At 44.5% G+C, this 22388-nt stretch overlaps 3 protein-coding genes across 5 annotated transcripts in view; all 3 read right to left on the reverse strand.

The window, feature by feature from the left end:
- Positions 1 to 811, reverse strand: part of COMMD1 (copper metabolism domain containing 1) — a 66052-nt gene extending 65241 nt beyond the window's left edge. Inside the window, exon 1 of one of the 2 annotated variants that reach the window (XM_036380883.2) lies at positions 599 to 811. In XM_036380883.2, coding sequence (XP_036236776.1) covers positions 599 to 787 — 189 coding nt within the window. In that variant the 5' untranslated portion in view covers positions 788 to 811. The remainder of the gene's footprint in view (positions 1 to 598) is intronic. The other variant, XM_054514375.1, reaches the window with a different exon arrangement.
- Positions 812 to 1056: 245 nt separating this feature from the next.
- Positions 1057 to 6589, reverse strand: CRLS1 (cardiolipin synthase 1). Its single transcript, XM_036381066.2, has 7 exons — positions 6215 to 6589; positions 5775 to 5912; positions 5204 to 5333; positions 4670 to 4755; positions 4233 to 4301; positions 3825 to 3916; positions 1057 to 2371 (listed from the first exon to the last, which is right to left on the reverse strand). Exons 1-7 carry the CDS (start codon positions 6494 to 6496, stop codon positions 2284 to 2286), a joined length of 885 nt encoding a protein of 294 aa, XP_036236959.2. The 5' UTR covers positions 6497 to 6589; the 3' UTR covers positions 1057 to 2283.
- Positions 6590 to 7636: 1047 nt separating this feature from the next.
- MCM8 (minichromosome maintenance 8 homologous recombination repair factor) lies at positions 7637 to 22362 on the reverse strand. Of its 2 annotated transcripts, XM_036381167.1 has the most exons (18): positions 22028 to 22362; positions 21773 to 21847; positions 21404 to 21486; positions 21070 to 21219; positions 20636 to 20739; positions 19575 to 19773; positions 18783 to 18868; positions 17729 to 17880; positions 16692 to 16890; positions 15886 to 15916; positions 15025 to 15165; positions 13880 to 14021; positions 13077 to 13272; positions 12600 to 12813; positions 11747 to 11956; positions 11080 to 11156; positions 10074 to 10263; positions 7637 to 8330 (listed from the first exon to the last, which is right to left on the reverse strand). In XM_036381167.1, exons 1-18 carry the CDS (start codon positions 22170 to 22172, stop codon positions 8238 to 8240), a joined length of 2487 nt encoding a protein of 828 aa, XP_036237060.1. In that variant the 5' UTR covers positions 22173 to 22362; the 3' UTR covers positions 7637 to 8237. The 2 variants fall into 2 exon arrangements, with proteins under 2 accessions (XP_036237060.1, XP_036237061.1); XM_036381168.2 differs by lacking the exon at positions 22028 to 22362 and having other exon boundaries at positions 21773 to 22016.
- Between the last annotated feature and the right edge of the window lie 26 nt (positions 22363 to 22388).

The following is a 22388-nucleotide window of genomic DNA, read 5'->3' on the forward strand; positions in this document are numbered from 1 at the left end:
AGTACACTGGCTTGCCTCATGATTGGCGGCGCTTTTCTTTTCCTCACAAGAAAGCTGCAGTTCTTCTCAGAGAGGAACAGGTTCGTGCTCCCAGGAGCACCGACCCCAGAGAGCCGCCCCTCCCTGCACAGCGCGGGCCTGAGGAGCTGCGGCTCCTGAGGGGCGGCCACAGAGCCCGAGGCACAGGACGGCGGAAGGAGCGGAGTTCTACGGACCCACCATACCCTGGAGCCCCACTCCCGGCCCTGCACAGCCCCATCCGCAGCAGCCACACCCTGCGCTGGACAGCAGTGTCCAAACGCTTCCTGAGCTCCGCCAGGCTGCCCGGGGAGCCCGTTCAGCGCCCAGCCCCCTCCGGGTGCAGAACCTTTTGCTGATATCCAACCAACCCTCCCCTGACACAGCTCCAGGCCGCTCCCCGCCCCGGGCTGTGCCCGCTCGGGGATGCAGCCGGAGCTATCACCGCGGGCAGGGCAGGGCACAGGGTAGGGCAGTGCTCTGGACCCTGTACCCAGAGCCCCCCGTAGGAGCAGATGCCGGACACCGGCGGGAGTGCGGCTTTCCCCAGACCGCGGCCCCTTCCCCCCGCCGCCGGTACCTGCAGCAGGCCGCCCATCTTGGCGCGCAGGGCGCGGAACTCCTCCGGCGTTGCCTCGGGGTAGAGCTGGGCGCGCAGCAGCTCCTCGGTGATGCCGGCGGTGCCGTGGAAGGCGGCCTGGGCGATGCCGCTCAGCAGCGCGCTCAGCGGCCTGCAGCCCTCGGGCGGCGGCGGCTCGGGCGCCGCCATCGCGGTCAGGGCGCGTCCCCGGTACGGTGGCCGCGCGGGGCCAGAAACGCTCCCCGAGCCAGCTCCAGTTCCATTAACCAGAACCTGACAGCAGCCAGCTGAGTGGGTACAATAAATCCCAGCTTTTTGAAGTGGTTTAGTCACGGAAAATACTTCACTACTCATGTAGTAGTTTAAGGAAACGTCCACCCTCTATCCTTTGCTGAAAGATGCAGGGCTGACCATTAAAGACGGGGCCAGTAAAAACAAAGGAACTAATAAAGACCAAGTGTTTTCTCTGTGCACCATTTTTATATAAGTTTCAATATAAAGAAAGCATTAAAATACTTCATCTATACAAACACACTGTCACAAAAGAGACGGTGTGCTCTCCTACAGAAAGTTTTCTTTGCTAATACAACAATAATACAGTGGTATTATTTACCTCCTGATTTCAGTCATTGAAACCCTTCATAGTTGTACTTTTTTATTACATAAAAGAAAAATCATGTTGTTCACAAAGAGAAAACACAAGTTTATGATCAACTTGACCTGTTCTGCCTTGCTCTTTCTTCGGTAGAGAACAGACAAAGAACAAGTTGTCCTTGCATGAGGGGGAGCACAGAGTACATCTTGAAGCTGGAAGTACAGGAAGAAATAACAGCAAACACATCTAAAATTTCTTCCACTGTCTCCATTCATTTGGACAGTATTTTAAACGTTCTCTTCAGCCAGTGGTATTGGGATTAAACAACATCTTTAGGAGATTTAAAGCATCTGGAGATACAGGAACTTCTTTCAATCACTAGAAATGAATACATAGGATGAGAAACAACTCCATTTGGGTACAGACTCCTTGCAGCACCGCTGACCTTACTCAAAAACCCTGAGTACAGTTCATCATTGTTCATCTTTAAAAAGAAAAGGGAGCAGGGTAGGAACTCTTCATGCCTTATCAGCATCACCTGTGGAATATAAAGCAAAATTTCTCTCTGCTTTGAGTTTCTGAAGACACTGTCCCTCGATGACAGGCTTCCTTCTGCTGCAGCCTGAGGCGAGTCATTAGGTCCTAATGAGCAATGCTGGTTTACTGACAGGCTGAGGTACAAACTTGTTCTGGTAATTGCTTCTCAGATCCCAGTGTACTCAGTGCCTTGCATGAATATGGCAAAACAAATCTGGTGCCAAGTGTACGTCTTGACTTCAAAACCAGCATAAAATTACTCAGAATGCACATGGCAGCAGCAAGTAACCTGTGTTTTACTAATTATTTATTTGTTTTTGTAAACAACCTCATTTTTCAAGAAATTAAAAATACATCAAAAAGTCTGTCTCTACATATATACACAGTACGTGTTCAAATTTCACTTCATTGCGATGCCATGGTTTAAGCAGAAAAACAAAGAGTGCTTTGATCCAAAACTCAGCTGCAATACCACCACCTCTGGGGGCACAGCACCTTCCTGCCTTTCCAGGAACACTTCACCTTTTGATCACCTTTGATCACCTGGACCACTTCACTTGTTCTTGATCACCTGGACAGTTTTCCTGCCATAGTGGTAATAGCTGTAGGCAGATGTCACTGTTGTGAAAGCTGTGATGCACCTTTGGGGAAAAGAGTTCCTTTAAGTCATGGACAATAGAAAAAGTGCATTTTTTTAGCATCTGTTTATAACTACAGAGTCAGGAACTATGCTCCACACAAACGCAGCTTACAGTTTATAAGCTGAAATTCGGTGCTATGGGGAGGATTAGATAAACAAAGGCTCTGCCATCCAGGGGTAAGCAGCATGCTTCAGTGTAACTGCATACCAGGACAAATTATCACCACACCAGCACTTGCTTTAGAGAAGGGAAAATAAAAGATTCAGCATTTGCAGCCTACATTAACTTTTACCAGCTTGAGAACTGACAGATGTGAGAAACTATTCCTTGGCAGTGTGAGCAAGAAGCATTCAAACCACTCAAGACTCAAACTTACCATTTTCACCAAATCCCAAAGCTAAAGAACAAGTTCCTGCTTCAGGCTCTTTCGTTTCCCTCCCAGACCACAGATATTCCTAAATGAGCAGTGCTCCTCTGTGAAAGGCTGACACCACCCTGAGGTCACTGCTACAGCCCTGCCTACCCCTCTGCTGCCCTCCCTGAGCACTGCCAGGGAGTTTCTGAGAGCATTCACAGAACACCCGGGCAAATTACACCCAGAGGCAACTCTAGATTTTGTCTTACCACCAGGACAGAAAACCACAGACTGTTAAGATCAAGGTTCATTCATAGTTCTTTAAACACTTCTCGGTTTGGGTTGGTGGTTTTGGTTTCTTTGGTTTGGTTGGTTTTTTTTATTTCCCTAGAAGACAAGTAGCACTGGATTTTGCACTGCTTTAAACTAAGTTACTAAGTAATTCTGAGATCTGCTGTTCAGAACTCTTTGTTCTGAACTTTTGCCAAACAGCTCAGGAAAAATAACTGCACTCAAACAGTTGCAGTTCAGAGCTCCAGTGAGAGGAGAAGGAACAGCATTTCTTAAGGAGGGAAGCTCCTTGATACCTGTTCTCATCCCATCCCTCTCCTTCCTTGCTGAAGTCTAGCAGGAATCACCATTTCTCCATGTGCTATACAAAGAGGCTGCAGAAACCTGGATTTCAAGATAGCAGATACAGTATAAAGCAAAAATAAGAATGGCTATTATTGCTGATCCCAAGGTTGCTTGCTCAAGGACACTTCTGGCATGAATAAATGAGGAATCCATGCAGCCTTTCATCCTGCTCCTTTTTTCTCCACTGATCTGAATTTATGTTTTGCCTGTGTGCACCATGCCTACCCCAAAGACTTGTTTCTAAGCTATTATTCCTGGATCCTAGCTAGTTTCATTAAGTACCAATAAATATCTATCTCTGGTGTCATTTAAGACTAAAGGTGTAAAAATTCAGGCATATGGGCTTATTGCATCTTCTGGGCACAGAAGATTTTTTTGTTCCACACAAATTAATCTTGACTACCAGTTTCCTTAGGAGCACATTAAATTATCTGGGAAAAAAAAAAGTAAGATATCAGTTACCATAATGTCTGCAGATATATGCTGTCCACATAATTGAAAACGGGTGCTGCTAAAGAAGCTGCCACCAAAATCAGCTGAACTGCTGTGTTCATCTGAGAAAAGCAAAACAGGAACTGTGAGCAACATGAAGGAGTACAAGGAATACCAACATACACTTGTATTACTGCTTTAAGGATTAGTTTACATTAACAAAATTATTTAGAAACCTTCTTAAAATAAAGTATCTTACTCTCTCCAAATTAGCACATCCTCTGACAGAGTACAGTTGAAAACCTTTCAGGATCTAAGTATAGTTGGCACTATTTTGAAACTATACTCAGCAGTAGTGGTAAATTATCCTCACCCTCCAAACCACACAATGCTTCAAGTATCCAAGAGTTATCTTTTGTAACAAGTTATTGCTCTTACCTTGCTGATGAATGTTGGTTTTAATTGTGCAGTAGCATAACAGGGGTTAAAATACCTACTCAGTGTTCTCTGTTGGGGGAGAAAAGAGGGAAAAAATGCAGCCCTTGTACATTCAATCTGAAATACCTGATACAGATAAATGATAAAGAAAAGGCAACTGTAGCACTAAAGAATTACACTGCTCTTTTGTAAGATTTATTATTACACATCACACACAGGAAAAAAGTTATTAGTAGCTCTGACTTATCTTTACAAACCATATTTTATTAAAACACTGCTCTGCTCAGAAATCTGTTTGGCAAAAGAACTAGCATTACATCTTGTAACCATCAAGCCTCAAGATGACAAATCTCTTGGTCACAACGTTGCTATTAATTAAGCTTATTAATGTATGTATTTTTCGTTATGATTGGACATTTTTAACGCTGTGCACTCACCGGTGGAGAAAGAGTTTTGTATCGCACGTAAAAGACGGCGGCAATGAGCGCCGCATCCCGCAGGATGATCATGGAAGTCAGGGGAACTGCAAGGTAAGGCAACACCAGCCAGTGAAAAACTGTCCATGATTAAAGGTAAAACACAACCAAAAGAGCAGGAAATTGGAAGCAAGATGGAAATAACCACACCCAAATTCTCTTGAACGAGTTCTGTGCGTTACTGAGGATGTTTAACACAATCCTTGAAAGGGTTTAAACTGAAGACTTAAAACAATCCAGTCCATGAAAATAAACATTATAGAGATACTATTATTGCTTTAAAGAAAGAGCACCTAAAAATGGCAGTACATGCCACTTTGTATGTGGCAGCACTTGCTTTCTGTGGGGTCCGTTTGGAAGTGTTTAAAGGGAGCAAAGGACAAAGCAAGAGTTCCAAGAGATACACAGTTTTCCTTCTAGGAACACAAGAAATGTTGCTACACATAAACTGACCTTCTTTACCTTATCTAGAGCACACAACTGACATTTCCTCACCTGGGATAAGATTTGCACAAGTTAGGCTCACATAGAGCACACTGATGAGGATTTTATCCGCCAGGGGATCGAGAGCACTTCCCAGTGCTGATTTCTGATTAGCCCAGTTCCGTGCAATAAATCCGTCCAACTAGGAAAACCAAAATAAAATTTCTCTCTGTTAGAAGAGATGAACCAAAACAGCTCCTGTACGCTACTTTAGAGACATATTTAATGAATGACATGAGGTAAAACAGTGAGTTTAACTAGGATAAAATGTGACACCTCTTAGCTGATACTTGTATCGTTTAACAGACCAGCAGGTGCACAAGCACGGAGTGGCCAATGCCCACAGGGGTTGGTCAGGGAGCCCTGACATTCCCCTTTCCTACATTAGCATAAAGTCCCCTTCAGGCATCTGCAAATTCCCTTTGCAGCACCACAAAGGATATATACAGCATTCCTAGAAACCAACAAATCTAAAAACAAATCTGTTTAGTCCGTTTCCATTCTACACCGGAGTCTGTTCCAATGCACGCCCACGAGATCCCCGTGAGCCCAGTGTTCCCAAAGCCTTTCCAAACCGACATACCAGGTCTGTCACGCCAGCCAGGACAAACACACCGAGGGCAACGTTGAAATTCTCTTCAACAATCAAATAGCCCAAAACTGGCGCCAGACCCATTCTCGCCATGGATAGGATATTTGGGATGGTCCAGGGGTTTTCATACTGTAAAGCAAGAAACGAAAAAACTTCAGGGCAGGAACTCAAACCCCGCCTTGGCACGTAGAAGAGTTTTTAATCGTTACAAATACTTTTTCCACTTAACTAGCCAGAAAGCCTGCAAAGTTCTTGGAAGCAGCCCGCTGCTTTCGCAAGGCGCGCGGCCTCGACCTGCTAAACATTAACTTCTCCTTGGCCAGGAAAGCGCCTCGCTGCGAGAGCCCCCAGGGCAGGCAGAGTCTGTGCCTCGGAGCGCAAGCCGGGTGTGACACGGCTTAGCCCGCCCGTCCCCGCCGCCCCTCACGTACCAGCTCGGCGTAGGGTCCCGCCGCGCCGCGCTCCCGCCGGGGCTCGGGCGGGGCGGCCCCGCCGCTCAGGAGGCGCCAGGCGCCGGCGGGCGCGCGCAGCAGCCGCGGGAGCCCCGCGCAGGCGGGCACGCACGAGACGCCCCCGCCGCGCCGCCCCCCGCTTCCCGCCGCCGCCGAGCCGGGCCGGCCGCCCAGAGGCCTCGCTCCGCCGCCCGGCCGCCTCCGCGCCGCGCCGCGGAGGAGCCCCCAGGAGCCCCTGCCCAGCCAGGCGGCGGCCAGCATGGCGCAGCAGGAGCGGCGCGGGAGAAGCGCTACGGCAGAGGCTCTACCCGCGGGAGCGCGCGGCCTCGCGCCATCCGCCCCGCGGGACTGAGCACGGCGCGCCAGCCGCGCGCGGCGCGTGTGCCGCGAGCGCTGCCGAGGACGCGCGACCTTTTGCGGCGTTTTGCGTCAGCCCCGCCCCTCCGCCGGGCCGCGCGCTTTACGGCAGGCAACCGAGTTGAAAGGCCGGTCCCGGCAAAGCGCTGCCCCAGTGCCTTCCTGCCGTATTCCCGGTGCATTCCCACCTGCCTCCCGGCCCAGACTCTTCCTCGGCGGCCCCCTGGCGCGGACGGCGATGCCCATGGCGGGCCGGTGGGCGGCTGCCCGGGCTCATCCCGCTCCTCCTCACGACGGAGCCGCGCCGTTCTCGGAAAGCCCTTGAGGGAGGAAGGGGAAGGTTCGCTTTGCCTTAAGAAACTGCTCAGAGAGCGCGAGCGGTCTCTGGTGCTCGGCACCTGCTTCTGGCTCTCGCTTGCCCGCGTTTGCTGTGTCTCAAGGAGGAACGGGAATGAGTTCGCTTTTCCAGGTGCAGTCGTTTGCTGGCTCCTGGGGCACGCTCCTGTCCCCAACCCTGCACTAAGCCAAAAGCAGTCTCCAACACCTACTGCCCTTTAGCTGATAGAGCAGACCTTTCCCCTTCAGAGCTCCGATGCAGAACTATGATTTTGTACTTAAAGCATTTCATCTGGCTGACCAGTCTTCAGTTTCAAGTATATTTGGTCCCTGATGTCCCTTAAGTTAAGAGGGTGAGGCACTAAGTTTCAGTATTTCTGCTTTTTGTCATCTAGCGTATCTTACCTGAGAAATGAAAGAGGGAAAACAAGAATCAGCGCTGCCGTCCTGCTTTTTTAAAGTATATTTTTCTTTAGGGAGGGTGTGTTGGTGTTCGTGGGTTTTTAATTCTTACACTGAAAGCTTCCCCAGCTGCTGTTTCATTGCACCAGACCATGGTTCTGATTTCATCAAAGTCAGGAAGCAGCATTCAGCACTTCACCCCTGCTGAACACACATGGGTCTGCCAGGAACAGTTACACAGAAACAAACAGAACCTGTTGGTGTTACAGATCTTGTAATGGCCATTAAACAGCCTTGAACAAATAATATTTCTCATATATAAAGTTTAATGGCAGTCAAAATCCAATCCCTGCTTTACAAATTAAATATTGTAATAAGGATATTTTCTTAAATCAGACTTGGATTTCAAATAAAACCTTGGCTTCAAAGACTGTGTTTCAAAGCAGAAAATCAAGTCAGTTTCAGTGAAGTGTCATTTGGTAACAGCTATCAAACAGTGTTGTCAGAACCTACTGGAAACACTAGACTTTAAATGAACTACAGTGCTGAAAGTACAGCTCATACCATCCTCTCATGAAAGATTCCTGGGCTGAAATTTGTGGGTCCAGCATCTCTTTCAGAAGTCAAGTCCCTTATGGCACTGTAACAGTATAAAAACAAGCTTCCACTCCTGGGGGATGATGAGGTCCCATTTGGAACAGAGAGCTGTAGGATGAGCCAGGTAGCAATACCATGTGCCAGTTTGTCCTGTTGCAGCTTTCCAGTTTAATTTTCTGCAGGGGAATCTCCAGCCCAGCAAACCCCAGCACTGTGGCAGGTGCAGCTCAGCTCAGGATGTTCCTCCCTGCTGCAGGTCAGCAGTCCAGGGGGACAGTCATCCCAAGGAAGTCCATCACAGTGACTCCTCTCACATGGTCTGGAGCTGATAAACTCTTGAACCTTTCTTCAAAAGATAACCCTGATCATTTAGGGATCCAATAAAGCTTTCAAAATCAGATACCTGGGAAAATAAAGACAAAAATATCAAACTGGAGAATGACATCTTACCTGGTGTAAAGCAACATAAACCATTTGAAGGAACTCGGTGAAATGAAGTGGGCTAAGAATAGGTCAGTTTCCTTGGCAAACTCTTCAACTACCAGCAGGTCTCACACCATCAGTCCTCAGTTTTCTGCTCTAGTTACACACTGGTTTTACTGCAGTGTTACACAGAAGCAGCAGTCTCTCCTTTGTGACATGAAGAAAAGGTGCTGCTACATATGTGTAAATTCCAGTTCTGAAACAGAAGTATCTACCACAGAAATGCACAATTTCTACAACTCTCCCTGATTTCCAGGTACAGAACTTTGAATGGGCAAAAATATGCTATATTTGAAGGGAGAATTAGAGTTAATTAAATTAACTTCAATAAGTAGTCTTATTGAAGTTAATTAAATAAGAGCACTTACAAGTACTTCTTGAAGTTAAATTAACTTCAGTAAGTAGTCAATGGAGCAAAAATACAGTTAGCTATCAATAGTTCTGTTTGGCTGAAGCCCCCACAAGTACAGAATGCAAATCAATTACAGTGCAGAATACATTTGTGGCCACATGTCCTAGATGATGTTTCCTTTCAACATTCAACTTCAGGATGTCTGAAGCAGGAATGAAAACCTGAAAGGCATATTTAATCCAGAGGAGGTGATGTGTGGTGTTACATTTTATTTAAATGGTATGCTCTGTCTCACCCCTCAAAAATGTACAGTTTATTCCAAGCCTGTGATCCTCCCCTGAAGTATCATGTATGTGTAATCCCATCGGCCCAAGTCTTATTCTGCACCTACTTTGAATCTCCCTGTTAAGCTGTGCAAGGGAGATGAGAAGCTCTTGGCCCCTTTTCTCCCTAGGCTCTTCCTCTCTCCCCCTCCCTCCCCATTCCCCCTTTCTCCCTCAGAAACCGTGCTGCTCCCGGGGGTGGGACCCCCAATAAACCCTCATCTAATTAGCACCCTCAGAAACCATGTGGAGTTTCCTTGCCTGCCTGCTGCTGCCAGCCAACATACAGGGTGCCCCTCGGGGCCTCCCTGGGGATACCACAAACAAACAGGAAGAAATGGTGTCCCTGGGTGGGCAAAAATATTCTATATGTGAAGGGAGAATTAGAGTTAATTAAAATAACTTCAATAAGTGGAGGAAAAATAGTTAGCTATCAACAGTTCTGTTTGCTGAAGCCCCCACAAGTATAGACTGCAAATCAATTACAGGGCAGAATACATTTGTGGCCACATGTCCTAGATGATGTTCCTTCCAACATGCAACTTCAGGATGCCTGAAGCAAGAATGAAAACTTAAAGGCATATTTGATCCAGAGGACATGATGCAGAAACATCATTGCACTGCTGAAATGGAGCACGGACACCACAAGTCTAAACTTGGGAATAAAAATAGGTGTGTCCTCTGGGGAGGCAGAAGGAGTGCAGCACTGAAAGCACCATTGTCTTTCACAGACCAAACCAGGATCTTGCTCAGAACCAGCCTCATCAAGTGGGATCAGCCCTTACCAGTGCAAGGAGCTGCTGTTGCCAACAGCTGTGGGGTCTGTGAGGCTCACAGACCTTTCAGGAGCTCTGCTCAGCCTAACAGCAGCACATTAGTTATTTCTGCTGCTGCAAAGAGGCACACAGAGGTGCCTTTGCCCCTCTCCCTTTGGCAGCACTAGCTGAGGGTGGCCTGGCAGTGTGTGGCTGCTGGAGGGGGAGCTCACCCGTAGCTGCAGCTGGCTGGCAATGTGGCGCAGCTGCTGCAGGTCGAAGAGGTTGTTGTAGGTCCTCTCTGCCACGCTGCTCAGGGCAGACACAAATCTCTTGGCCTGCGAGCGATTGCTCATCCCAGAGCCGTGCTGGGAGCGCTCAAAGTCCAGCTTCCCAAACTCGTCCGAGTAGGTGCCCAGCATGCTACAAACAGGTTACAAAAAGAGATCAAACTCTCACTCAGCAGGACATAAAAGCAAACATAGGTGGATCTGATTCCCAAAATGTGATGCTTGAGAGAACTTTCAGAAGCCACATAAAAAACCACCCACTATCAGGTCACTCTCTAGGGAACTTAGATTAAGCATTCATCCAAATCACTCTTGAACTTTAATTGTTCACCTGTACCAGAGAGTACTCACAGGGGAGAAAAAATCCTTCAGCAGAGCCTCACGTGTGCACTACTGTGCCCAGACACTCAGCACCACTGTGACCACACAACTCACAGGCCTAAGTAGTTGTATTTGACTTAGGGCTGCTGGCAACTTTTAAGGAGCAGCTAACAAATCCAAATAATAGTATCATAGAATCACAGAATAATGAGGTTGGAAGAGACCTCTAAGATCATTGAGTCCAACCTATGCCCTAGCACCTCAACTAGACTATACCACCAAGTGCCATGTCCAGTCTTTTTTTAAACACATCCAGAGATGGTGATTCTACCACCTCCCTGGAAAAAGCATTCCAGTACTTTATTATTCTTTTGGTGAAAAACTGTTTCCTAATATCCAGCCTATATCTTCCCTGATGTAGCTTGAGATTGTGTCCTCTTGTTCTGTCAGGTGCTGCCCGGTGGAAGAGACCGACCCCCATCTGTCTACAACCTCCCTTCAGGAAGGATCATGGTTCTAAGCCTGATAAAGTGATTTCTTCATTGTGTTTGAATATGTAAAGAAAAGAAGTTTCAAATGAATAGCACTGTGATGCTTTATTTATTTTTAAAACAGTGTTTTCTATTACCTGTATTTCATTATCTCTATCACATCCTCGGCATCTTCCTTGGTAGATTTCTCTCTTAATTCCAGCCTTGATCGTGCCTTAAAACAGAAAAAAATATCCCATGAAGGTTTAAGATATATCATAACTGATGTGAAAAAGGGCTACAATCACTCTACAAGGGCCACAAGCACAAATTTTAGGAGCAGAGATAGAACCTAAGCATACAGGATTAGAGGAAGATTTTTCTATTTTTTGTTAGTGCGTCAATGTGTCCTCCTGCATACTTGCACTTTTAGGCTGTGGCTTGGAGTTTATTTGCTTTTTAGCAGTGTAGCCTGGTGAAGCAGCAGATCACAGACAGTGTTGTTAAGGCAGTGTTAGGGAAAACAGAAGCAGTCTAGGTTCAAGCTAGGCAGCAGTTGTTCCTGCCTGCATCTACTTTTTCTCCTTTTGGGGAATGTGATAGATTCTCTTTCCATCTCCTCAAGGGTCTTTTGCTTTATAAGAAGTTTTAAGGAACAGCAGCTCTTAAGCACTTCTAACCATGATGCATTCTTATTTTCTTTTATTTTTAACAAAACAGAAAAAGCATAGTGATGAATAAGCTGTAAAAATGGTAGGATTTGGGTAGTACCTCAGGAATAATCTCTTTGCTTTAAATCCCTTAAGCATTCCAGCTTGCATTTACCTCTGTCAGTCGAATCAGGGACTCCAGCTGCCTCGTGGTGATGGGGGTGCTGTCTGCTCCTTGGTTCTGTTTCCGGAGCTCAAGGTAGAATTCCTGGAGGACTTGTGCAGCCTCTGGAGACAAGCTTGGGTGCACGTACTGCCGAGCGTATCCCACGTACTTCCTCAGCAGCTGATGGGGAATGGCATCAAAGTTTTCTCCTGTTGAGATCTAGCACCATTACAAAGAGTTAGATTTCTGTCTATCAGAATTCTATACAATAAAAATTTTAATATCAAATTATCATCCTTATGCTTTATCTGGTGAAGTCATTACTATAAGGGCTTTGGTGCTGTGTATATGAACAGTGTACTTCAAGTCCTCACGCTATGCTCAGACATGTAAACACACACACTTGGCCATTTCAGGAAAGGCAGCCAAGGGTTCTCATCTGCAATGATAAGAAGTGCCAAATAGAATTCATTATAAAGTTAAATCCCTCCTCAAAAAGAGAAAATCCCAATTCCCACAGCTCCAGAGAAGACTAAACCACCACTGCTGATACCTTGTTTCCAAAAGTGCATGGGTTTACCTCCAGTAAGAGTATTTCTCCCAAGACCTGGCATTTGACAATATCAGTTCTCAAAGCCATCACTGAAGTCTAATGAGAAATGTACTTCCTCTCCTACACTTCCCAAATCCATGGAGTTGCAGATGCCCAAGGATTTGCTTCCACACTGCTCTATTTGGATTCAACACTCCATCACAGATCGTATTACACCAAATTATTACACCCAGCCCACTTCTGTAGCTCCTTACTGAAACCCAACACAGCAAATTTGCTTTAGAGGAGCAGCCCCAGGACAAGTCTCACCTTGAGCCTCTCGAGCAGGGGTCGATCTGAGGTGGTCTGGAGGACAGAGTGCTCCTGGGAGCTGGCCCGTGTCACCAGGGCGCTGCTGGCGGCGGCGCGCCGGCCGGCCCGCATGGCCATCACGTGCTCCGACAGCAGGTGGTCGTGGTCCTCATTGGGCGTGTCCAGCAGGATGAACACCAGATCAAACCTTGACAGCAGAGCACTCCCCATTCTGGAGGAAAGACAAGGAACTTGGAGAGCTTGGAGAAGTGGAAAAATTATAGCAACTCTGTTCCACTTCAAACACAGGTAAAAGATCCTGTCCTGCTTATTCAGAATAAAGTACAACAGGAATTTCTCTCTCAAGAGCCACTAAAGATTATTAAAGTTTGTGTTCACACTCCAAAATTATAGAAAGAAATTGTACACGAGCTACAAGACTGCCAGAAGCATCTACTCCTGAATTATAAAAGCAGCATTTCAGAAAGGGCTCACTTTAGGTTCTCAGACACTGTTTTGGCCTTGTTATAATGTCCTCCAACGGGGTTTGCTGCAGCAACAATGGATGTCCGAGCTGGCAGACTGCAAACAATGCCAGCCTTGGCCAGGCTGATGCTCTGCTGTTCCATGGCTTCCAACAAAGCCTGGTGCTGGTTTCCCATCTTATCAAATTCATCTATTCCACAAATTCCTAGAAGCAATTAAAACAGGACAAAGACTTATCAGACAACACATTAACTGAAGGACAAGCATGTCCTATAATCTAGTGCTACTCAGAAATCCAACTTAGAACCCCAGGGACTGCAGGAGACATTGGAAAATCTCCATTTCAGCCAGCTTTGTTTTCATTTCATGGTAATGCAGGCCAAACCACTATGAACTCAGCCTGACTTGGGGATGCAGCATTTTGGTGATTTGTTAAGATGATGAAACAAGCTTTTTAAAAATAGACAACATATCTCATTATATAGTCCTTTTTCAGAACCAGCAAAACTCCAGCAGCTGATATCAAGTCAGATTCCTGAACAAAAAAAATCCTAGTTCTTTGACACAGTAAATCTGGTATATGAACTGGAGAACTGAAGTTTCCCAACACTCTAGGAAAGCAGGAATTGCCCCCAGAGAAGCCACTGGAGAAGCTCAGAACTTCCCATAGTGTGGAAGCCCAGTATCATACTTTAAATAGACATTTTTAGTCCACAGTTAAGCGAGCACTTTGGCTTAGCTGAGACTCAGCAGCACACACTCTCCTGCCCCTTACATATGGCTACACAGAACCTGTGGCATTCCATGGATACCTTGATCTCCAAGCACTAAGGCGCCAGCTTCCAAGGCAAAATCTCCAGAAGTGCCATCTCTGGAGAGTGTAACAGTCAGGCCAGAGCTGGTGGAAGTATTACCACAAACATACACACCTCGAGGAGCGATGTTACACACGGCCTAGAAGAGAAACAAATACTTTTTCCTTCCCCAAAGTGAAGAATTTCATAAGCCTCATTCTAGAGAAACAATTCAAAGTAAACCCAAACTTGTTTCTTTCCACTGAATATGGCCCAACAGTAAAGCTCTAACTCCTTGCAACTCCAAGACACAAAATTCTGCAAAGCAGTAGGAGTAACTTTACTTGGATGGTATTATTTTTTTAAGTAACAATGTGAAAAAACAAATCAGTTACTCTGTGCTGGAGAGTCCTCATTCAACAAAAGAATAATTTAAAAATTTTGTTTGTTAAGATGCTTGCATGCAAATCCATCACCTTGGCTAAGTGCAAATCATATCCTAATGCAATGGTCCATGTTAGAAGGATTTTTTAAAGAAGGTCTAGGTGAATTCTGTCTCCCTTGGACTTCACAGTAACCATGGAAAAATACATGGAATTTAAAAATCACTCAGTTTAAGAAAAAAAAAAATCTATTACTAATTGTCATAGTCATGCAGAAATACCTACTGAGATGAAAACCCAAACACAGCATCAGGTCCCTTTCCCAAAAAGATCTGTGCTAGCAACATGGAAATAAGGTAAGGAATGGAAGTAAACCTCACAGGAGGAGAGTCACAGGGTATCTGAAGTTGCATTTGTTCACAGATTAATTACTTAATTTCACAATGGACCAGCTAAATGAAGACAGGAAGGAGTGAGCCTCCTCACTGGGGAAAAGGGTTGGTGAAAAGAACTGTGTAAGAGCAGGACAGCAAGCCTGTAAGCCTGTCCTTGAAAACCCATGGGCCTGACAAGGACACCTGCTTTGGTGTTTAACAGGCTCCCTGGATGGCAGGAGAGCCCTTTGGTACTCTCCTGTACTTGAGGCATCCCACAAGAAAAGATAGCTCCAGCCAGGCTCAGTCAACCCTTTGGTCTCAGCACAGTTATCCTCCCATGGCTGCAAGTCAAGATAATAAGGAAATAGAGGAAAACAGGAAATAGTAAAAAAGGAAACCATACTTGCAACATTTGACTTTTTCCTAATCCTGGATCTCCAACAACCAGGACATGTGGATCTCCTCGCACTGGGATTCTGTTCTTGTCATCCACAAACTTCTGACATCCTCCAAACAAGGCCAGGGCCAACCCTGCCTTCACAATCTGTTGTGGTAGAGGCCAACACTGGTAAGCATTCCATTCCATGGTGGTGACCAGCCCTGACAGCTCCCTAGAACTGCTTGCAATGACCTTTCCTTCTGGATCTCTGAACTTAAGGGTGTAAGGCTGCCACTCCCCTGACACCAAAAGAGACTGTGAGCCACAGTCTGTCACCATGATACTTTCTGAAAAATCCCCTTTGCCCAAGATTTTCTCCTGGGAAGCCGAAAAGCCTCAGAAAGGAATGAAAAAACCAACAGTTATCTGATTGCTGCTCCTGTGTTTGCTGCTTTGAAATGTGGCTTGGACATTGTTTACCAACAGGTGAATGTTTGAGTGCTTCCATGGGAATTGTTTTTTCTTAATGGCCAATCAGGGCCAGCTGTGTTGGACTCTCTGAGTCAGCCATGGGTTTTTATTAATCGTTTTTGTTAAGCCTTCTGAGGTATCTTTTCTCTTTCTTTATTATAGTTTTAGTATAGCATAATATAGCATAATATGATATGATATATCATAAAATAATAAATCAGCCTTCTAAGAACTTGGAGTCAAATTCTCATCTCTCACCTTGTCCTGGGGACCCTCACAAACACAACAGTCACATGTAAAAACAATCCCTGCCCCCTCCCCCTGTCCCAGATAAGCTTTGTGAATCCTTTAGGAGTTGAATGGGGCATAAACATTTCAAACTGGAATTACAAGTAGAGTTTTTAGATTATTTACCTCATGGCCATAGATTGCAGGACAAAGAGAGCTGGAAAGCAAATCACAAGGTAACATAAGTGGAAGATAAATCATGTGTTACTATAAATAAATCACTTGTCCTCTCTCTCATCACAGAACACCTTAATAAACATAAAACTTTTTGGGTAGCTGTTGCTGAATTTCCAACAGAAATCAGCAGCAGCAAATTTCTTGAATTTTTTGGATAACCAGAGATGACTGAAACAAGAAAAGCTTTTCACTTGAGTCCCCACAAAGACAAAGGAGAATCAGCTTCCCAGTGGTATCTGCACCTGTTCTTGTCTTAATCAAGTAACTGCCTGTAACCCCCCTTTTAAAGTGCTGGGTTTGTGTTCTTTGACTCCACTGGGAGGGCCTGAGGGACATCCCAGCTAGAAGAGTACTTTTCAGTCTGAACTGAGGGTCTTTCACACCCTCTGCTCAGTTCTTGCACCTCTTTCCTCTACTGTAGAAAACCGGAGGACAAAATAGTACTTGTAAGTTGAATTTACATGGTGAGGATCAAAATTAACTGATTGTTTTTCTACCCAGAGCTTTCTGTCTAAGGTTAAACTAGAACACAGGCAACTCCTTAAATCTCTAAACTGCTCCCAAAGTCCCAACATTCCCACTGCAACACCTCCCTCCCAAGTCCCTTGTTCACTGCAGTTTCTTAGGTCTCTGTGGTTTCTATTATACGAGGCTCAGACATTTCACAGCTTTAGGATGAGCTGTCACATTTGTCTGAAGGTGTCACACTGATTCATGTTTAACCCTAGACCCAGTCTAGGTCTGATACAACTTACTTCACAATGAGCTTGAACAGATTTTCCTCAGCTTGAATTTCTTGGATAGCATAGAGGTCTTTAAGGGAAAACTCCATGAATGCTCTCTGAAAGGTCTCATCATCAAAATTCTTCAGTTTTTGTCCTTTACTGTTGCTGACAGAATTTGCTTCAATGTACAATAAGAACATACACTTGTCATTCTTATTCTTAGAAGGTCCTGTTAGAAAAATTGAGAAAGGATGATGGAGCATTTTTTCTATTAATAAGTGCTCATATTATCTACAAATGGCATAGAGTAATTCAGAAATATCATGTACAGTCATGTTCATATTTAAGTACTGAACATCTGCACTTTGGAAAATTGATGCAAAGTAAGTTTCTAGTTACCTTTGTTCTTTGAAGCTCCCTCCGCTTATGTACACGATAAATATTTTCCTGAAATTGAGGATACATGTCTAGAGAGAATTTTGTCCCAGAATAAATAATTTTTTCCAGAGATTTTAAATTATGATATTATTGTTGTCAAAGCAAAGTTGAATATAAAATGTTTCCACTCAATATTTTGGGGGAAAAAAAGATGCATGGTGCAGAAGCATTAAACATGTAGCACAGTAATTACTCAGTAATTATCAATTAATAATTAATCATTTTCTATATTGATTGATTACTGAGCAGAGAATGAAGTCTCAGAGTAAAACAGTCTTGCAGTTATCTGCAATGTATTCTTTCAGAGCAGTGCACAGCATATTTCTTCACTTTGGGAAAGAAAAGGAAAAAAAGAGTTGAAAGATTTCTCTAGGGAGACTAAGCTAAGATAACTCTCCTTCACAACAGTGTGATAGTTCTCCTAATGTCTGAAGGAGATACTAAAGAGAAAATGTTAAGCAAATAATGCCCTAAAATAACTCTTCATTGCAAAAGTTTGGTAACTTCCAAGGAAATTTATATTTTATGGACTTATGGCACCGAGAGCTCCCACTAAGGGGAGTGACTGTTGTTGTTCTTGTGTAAGCACTACCAAAAACCCCACTGTAGGAAAAAGATGCTGCACTCACCTTCCTCAGTGCTTGCCACCTTCACTATGCCTGTGACAGTGACCATGTCTCCAGGGACACAGCTGTCCACGAGATCCTGCGCCAGCTCACACTCGATGGTGCGCGGGATCCGTCCTGCTTCCCGCTGGTCGTCTGCCATGAGCTCCTGCACCCTGCAACACACCAGGGCAGCTGCACACCCTGCAGCAGCAGCACACAGCACCTGCAGCTCTGGGCACCTTCCTCAGGGCACGCTTCACTAAATGGGTATAAACCACACAAAAAGCCCAGAAATGCAGTAGCTGTGAACTCTGAGTTGAAATGCAGATTTTCTACCACTAATGAGCATGTTCATGTAGAAATGAGTACAGTTAATAAAGTAAAAGGGACCTATGTAAAAAAAAAAAAAAAAAAAAAAGAACTCAGAGATGATAGCCCCCATGAATTCTTAACAGGTATTCCAACCCTGGAAAAGTCCAAGGAATTTCTCAGACCATAACAGAAGAGCAGTTGACTCTGGTTGTGACAGTTCCAGCTCTGGCTCTGCACCTGGAGCTCTGAGACTCCCTGGAAGCAAAGCCAAGCTTTACCGAAGAAGCTGTGATGAACAGCGCCCTCTGGAGCTGATAAGACCAGCACGAGTTTTTGCATTAATGTCACTTCAAACTAAGATTTTTAACCTTCCAGTTTACTTCCAGCTCATTCAGGTCAAGTGGCACAGCTGACCAATGTAACATAATAGGGTTTTTCTAGCTGACTTACAGCTCGTTAAAGGGAATAATGAAATCATAGATGCAATTAGAAATTATTGATAAATGCAGCAAAGAGCACAAACTGAGCATCTCTCCAAGAGCTGGGTAAGGGCAGAAGGAATTTCCAGGAAACTATGACAGGGTAGGTTACAAAGTATACCAGCACCTGGATAAAACAACTCCTTTGTGATACAAACGTTGGAGAGTGCTTGCTGCAAAAGAGTAAGATTATTAAAATCACACTGTAACATCCTGTCACTTTTTCACACTGTAACATCCTGTCACTTTTTGAGTGTCCTGTCACATCACATTTTTGTGCTTACTTGACAGACTGCCAGTCCACTGTGGTGGTTAGAGGAGAGCTCCTGTCAGCTGTGAAGGACCTGCCCCGGCATTCAGGAACAAGGCACTGCAACAACAGGAATTCTGACTCATTCCCAGCCTTTTTTAAAGTCCTAGGGTGAAATTGTCTTATTTGATTAAAAAAACCCAAACAACAACCCCCAAAAAAACCTACAAAGCAATAAAATTCAGCATCATTCCATGAAAAAACACAATTAAATTAGGGCTACAAATTAGGATGTACATAATTGTGAGGATCTATCAAGCACAGACACATGAACTCTGACTCACAGCTGTTAGAGCAAACACAGCAGAATTGTGTGATCCCCTCAGTGAACTGGTTTGAGAAAAACCAGGCACTGTCCTGTGTCTAATGACTTATTAAGTCCAGATAATAAAAAGTTAAATTAAAATAGAAAGTTCTAAACAAAAAAACCAAACAATGTATGCATAGAAAACCACCACAGCAAGGTGGATCTTTTTAAACACAACTGGTGAAATGGAAATTAAACGAGATAATATTTTTCCAGGTTTCAGGGAATTTCTATGTATTTTTGGTCACATATCCTGTTCCAGCAGCATACATTTTTTACATGTAACAAGGGTCTGAAGTAAGAAAAGTGACATGGTATGTTTAATTATTTTTCAACGTGTCAGTTGTTTAACCTAGCTTTAAAGACTTTTTTTTTCTCTTTTTTTTTTTTTTTACATTTTAACATCTGTGGTGCTGATTTTTGTGAAAACACACCAAAAAGCATGAAGTTTTGGCTTACCTTGGTGGGAAGGGTGTACTTCCCATCAGGGAGAGGAACACCCTGCACATCCCCACAGGCAGCACAGACGAAGGCCAGGTTGGTGCACAGGGGTTTGATGTTGCTGACCCTCACCACGGTGCCACGCAGGGCGATGTACTTGCCATAGCAGTTGGCCCTCACGTTTTTCAGCTGGGTTAGAGGCTCATAGTTGTACACCCTGCATTAGCACACAGAAAAAAAAAAGGACAAGAATAACCCCCAAACCCATCCAAACACAGACAAAAAAATCCTACTCCCAATTAAAAAGGGTAAAATCCAGAAAAAAAAACGCTTAGAAGTATTTTTTGGTGAATCCACAGAACAGTTTTTGATTCTTGCTCTAGAAAGCAGCAGAACATTCAATATTTTCACATGAATCGACCTCAACAGACTCAAACAGTACAGTTTGTTTATCCAGTGACACCTCTGGCCAAGCAATACATTACTTTAAGATCATCCATAACTGTCTCTTTCCACAGTTTCAGATAAAGCCTGGAATTTGGACTTAGAAGGACTAAAGTTTTATTATGGCTCTGCCACCACCAGCAGGGAATTAAAAATAATAATAAAAAAGAAAATAATTTTAAAAGGTAATTTGAACTCCAATAGAGCTTACACTCCCAATTCCCTCAGACCCTTGAAGTGTGAGATGCCATTACTTCTGATGAAGAAAAAAGTTCTAAAGATTTGTTTCATTAAAAACTTCTCCAGTCAATAGAAATTTAAATAATTCTGCTTTTAATCAATACAATTCTATTTATAGAATAATTGTTCTGCTTATAAGTTACTTCTCTACTTACAAGCTTTTCTAGTTCAAGCTGTTTTTTCAGTTTAAAAGGAGGTTTCATTTCACTTTTTTCTGCACAAGGATATGAAGTCACAGTGAAGAGAAAAAGCAGAATGTAGAATGTTCTCCTGGAAAAAGCTTCACAGAGCCCAGTTTTCCCTTAAACATGCAAGCCACACATGGACACTGGCAAGGATTAGCCAGGAGGCAAACAGCTCTTCCTTGGGAAAGAAGAAGTGCCAGCCCCCCTTACCTGGCATGGATGAGAGGCACGTTTATGACAGGTTCCCCCTGCAGGGGCAATCCCTCCTGCACCTGCAGCTCTGCTGCGTGCCTCTCCAGGTCCTTGGTGAGCACCTGCATGGAACAGGAAGGGACACAGATGCCCACAGGAATTAGAACTCCCAACATGGAGAGACACAGGTGTTAGAACTACATTTAGTTTTAGCCATCTGCTCCAATGATTAATAAGGAAAATGCACCAAGACCAAAGCAACTTCAAAACGTGATTTTGTGGGTCATACAGGAAGAGGAGAGATTGAAGGATTTGAGTTTTAAACAAACAGTAATTTGCCCTAAGAAAGAAAAACACAGAGATGTGGGGTTTATAACATAATGGCCTCTAAGTGCCACTGATTCTTTTTGGTTGTGAGGGTTCTATTCCATGTATCAGAACCTCCTGTTTACCTGATGAATTGCCAGACCCATACACTGCAGTATTTTCTGAGGCATGTCCCTGAGTTCAGTAGATATATTTGGTATTGATTTAGTCAGCTCTCTGTCCTGGATTAGCTCCTTATAATCCACGAGAATGCTTCCTTTTCTTTCTATTTCATCCTGGGAAACACCATAAATAACAAAATACACTTCAAATTAGAAGCAAAACACCCAAATTGTGTCCTAGATGTTTCAGGTCTCTGATGGAGGTTACTTTTGATGGGGAAAAAACACTAAAAATCTGTAATGTTCTTGTATCAACAACAGGCTGTTGGGGTGGGATATATTTGGCTTTGGTTTTTACCTTGTCATAAAGCTCAATGCGCTGCATGAAAAACTTTTCAAAGGCTTGAGTCTTCTGGACAAAAGGAGACTTGTCATTGTAAACTAATTAGAAACACACCATGTTAGTCACAGAAATAATTCTTTCCACTTCACAAAATACATAAACAGGTAATTTTTCTTCCATTGTTTTTCTGCACTGCAAAACTAAGGCAGATGATACATCTCCACAGGATCCCAGTAATGATCACAAAGGTTACAGTATATCACAAGAGTGAAGTCTTTATGGTATTTATGTTTTTATAGATGAAATTTTGGTTGTTCTTTATTTGACTTATAACTCTACTAACACTACATGTAATAAATTCTAGAAAAATAGGTTAAAAAATACCTTCAGAGAAATAAAGTTTCCAGCCCTTATAGGGAATAAATTGGTCCATCGTTGATTGGACTAGGCGAGATTTTGCTGGGAGAAGAAAAAAAAATAATAACGTGGATTGAAAGAATACGGATAGTGAAATTTTGCAAGTTTTATTCTCTGTGATTCTTTTGACCAAGGGAGACAAATAGCTGTAATTGCCTAGCACAGTGCGTTAGAATAAAAGCATTATGGCTTCAGAAAGCAGAAGTACAGGGGCTGGCTCACCAGGTTCGGGCATCCTTTTGGGCTCTCCCTTCTGTCCTCTGCCTCGCCATCCTCCTCCTCCTCGCCATCCTCCTCGCCATCCTCCTCGCCATCCCTGGAAGCCTCTGCCCCGGGCACATCCCCTGCCCCTGAGCTCCCTGCTCATCTCCCGCTACCAGACGCGACGGCAAACCAAGCTGAGGAAAAAAATTGCACCAGGAGACACTTAATTGAAACCAGTGCTGTTTTCCAGAGGACACCCCGCGGCAGGCAGGCCCTAGCTCCCCTAGCACAGCGCGGGGAAAGCTCGGAGCAGCCCCGGGCCCGGGCGGGCGCTCGCTGCCCTCAGCGCCGGCTGCCGGCTCCCGCCTCCCGCGCTGCC

The sequence above is a fragment of the Molothrus ater genome, chromosome 3 (assembly GCF_012460135.2).
Source record: "Molothrus ater isolate BHLD 08-10-18 breed brown headed cowbird chromosome 3, BPBGC_Mater_1.1, whole genome shotgun sequence".
Lineage (NCBI taxonomy): Eukaryota > Metazoa > Chordata > Aves > Passeriformes > Icteridae > Molothrus > Molothrus ater.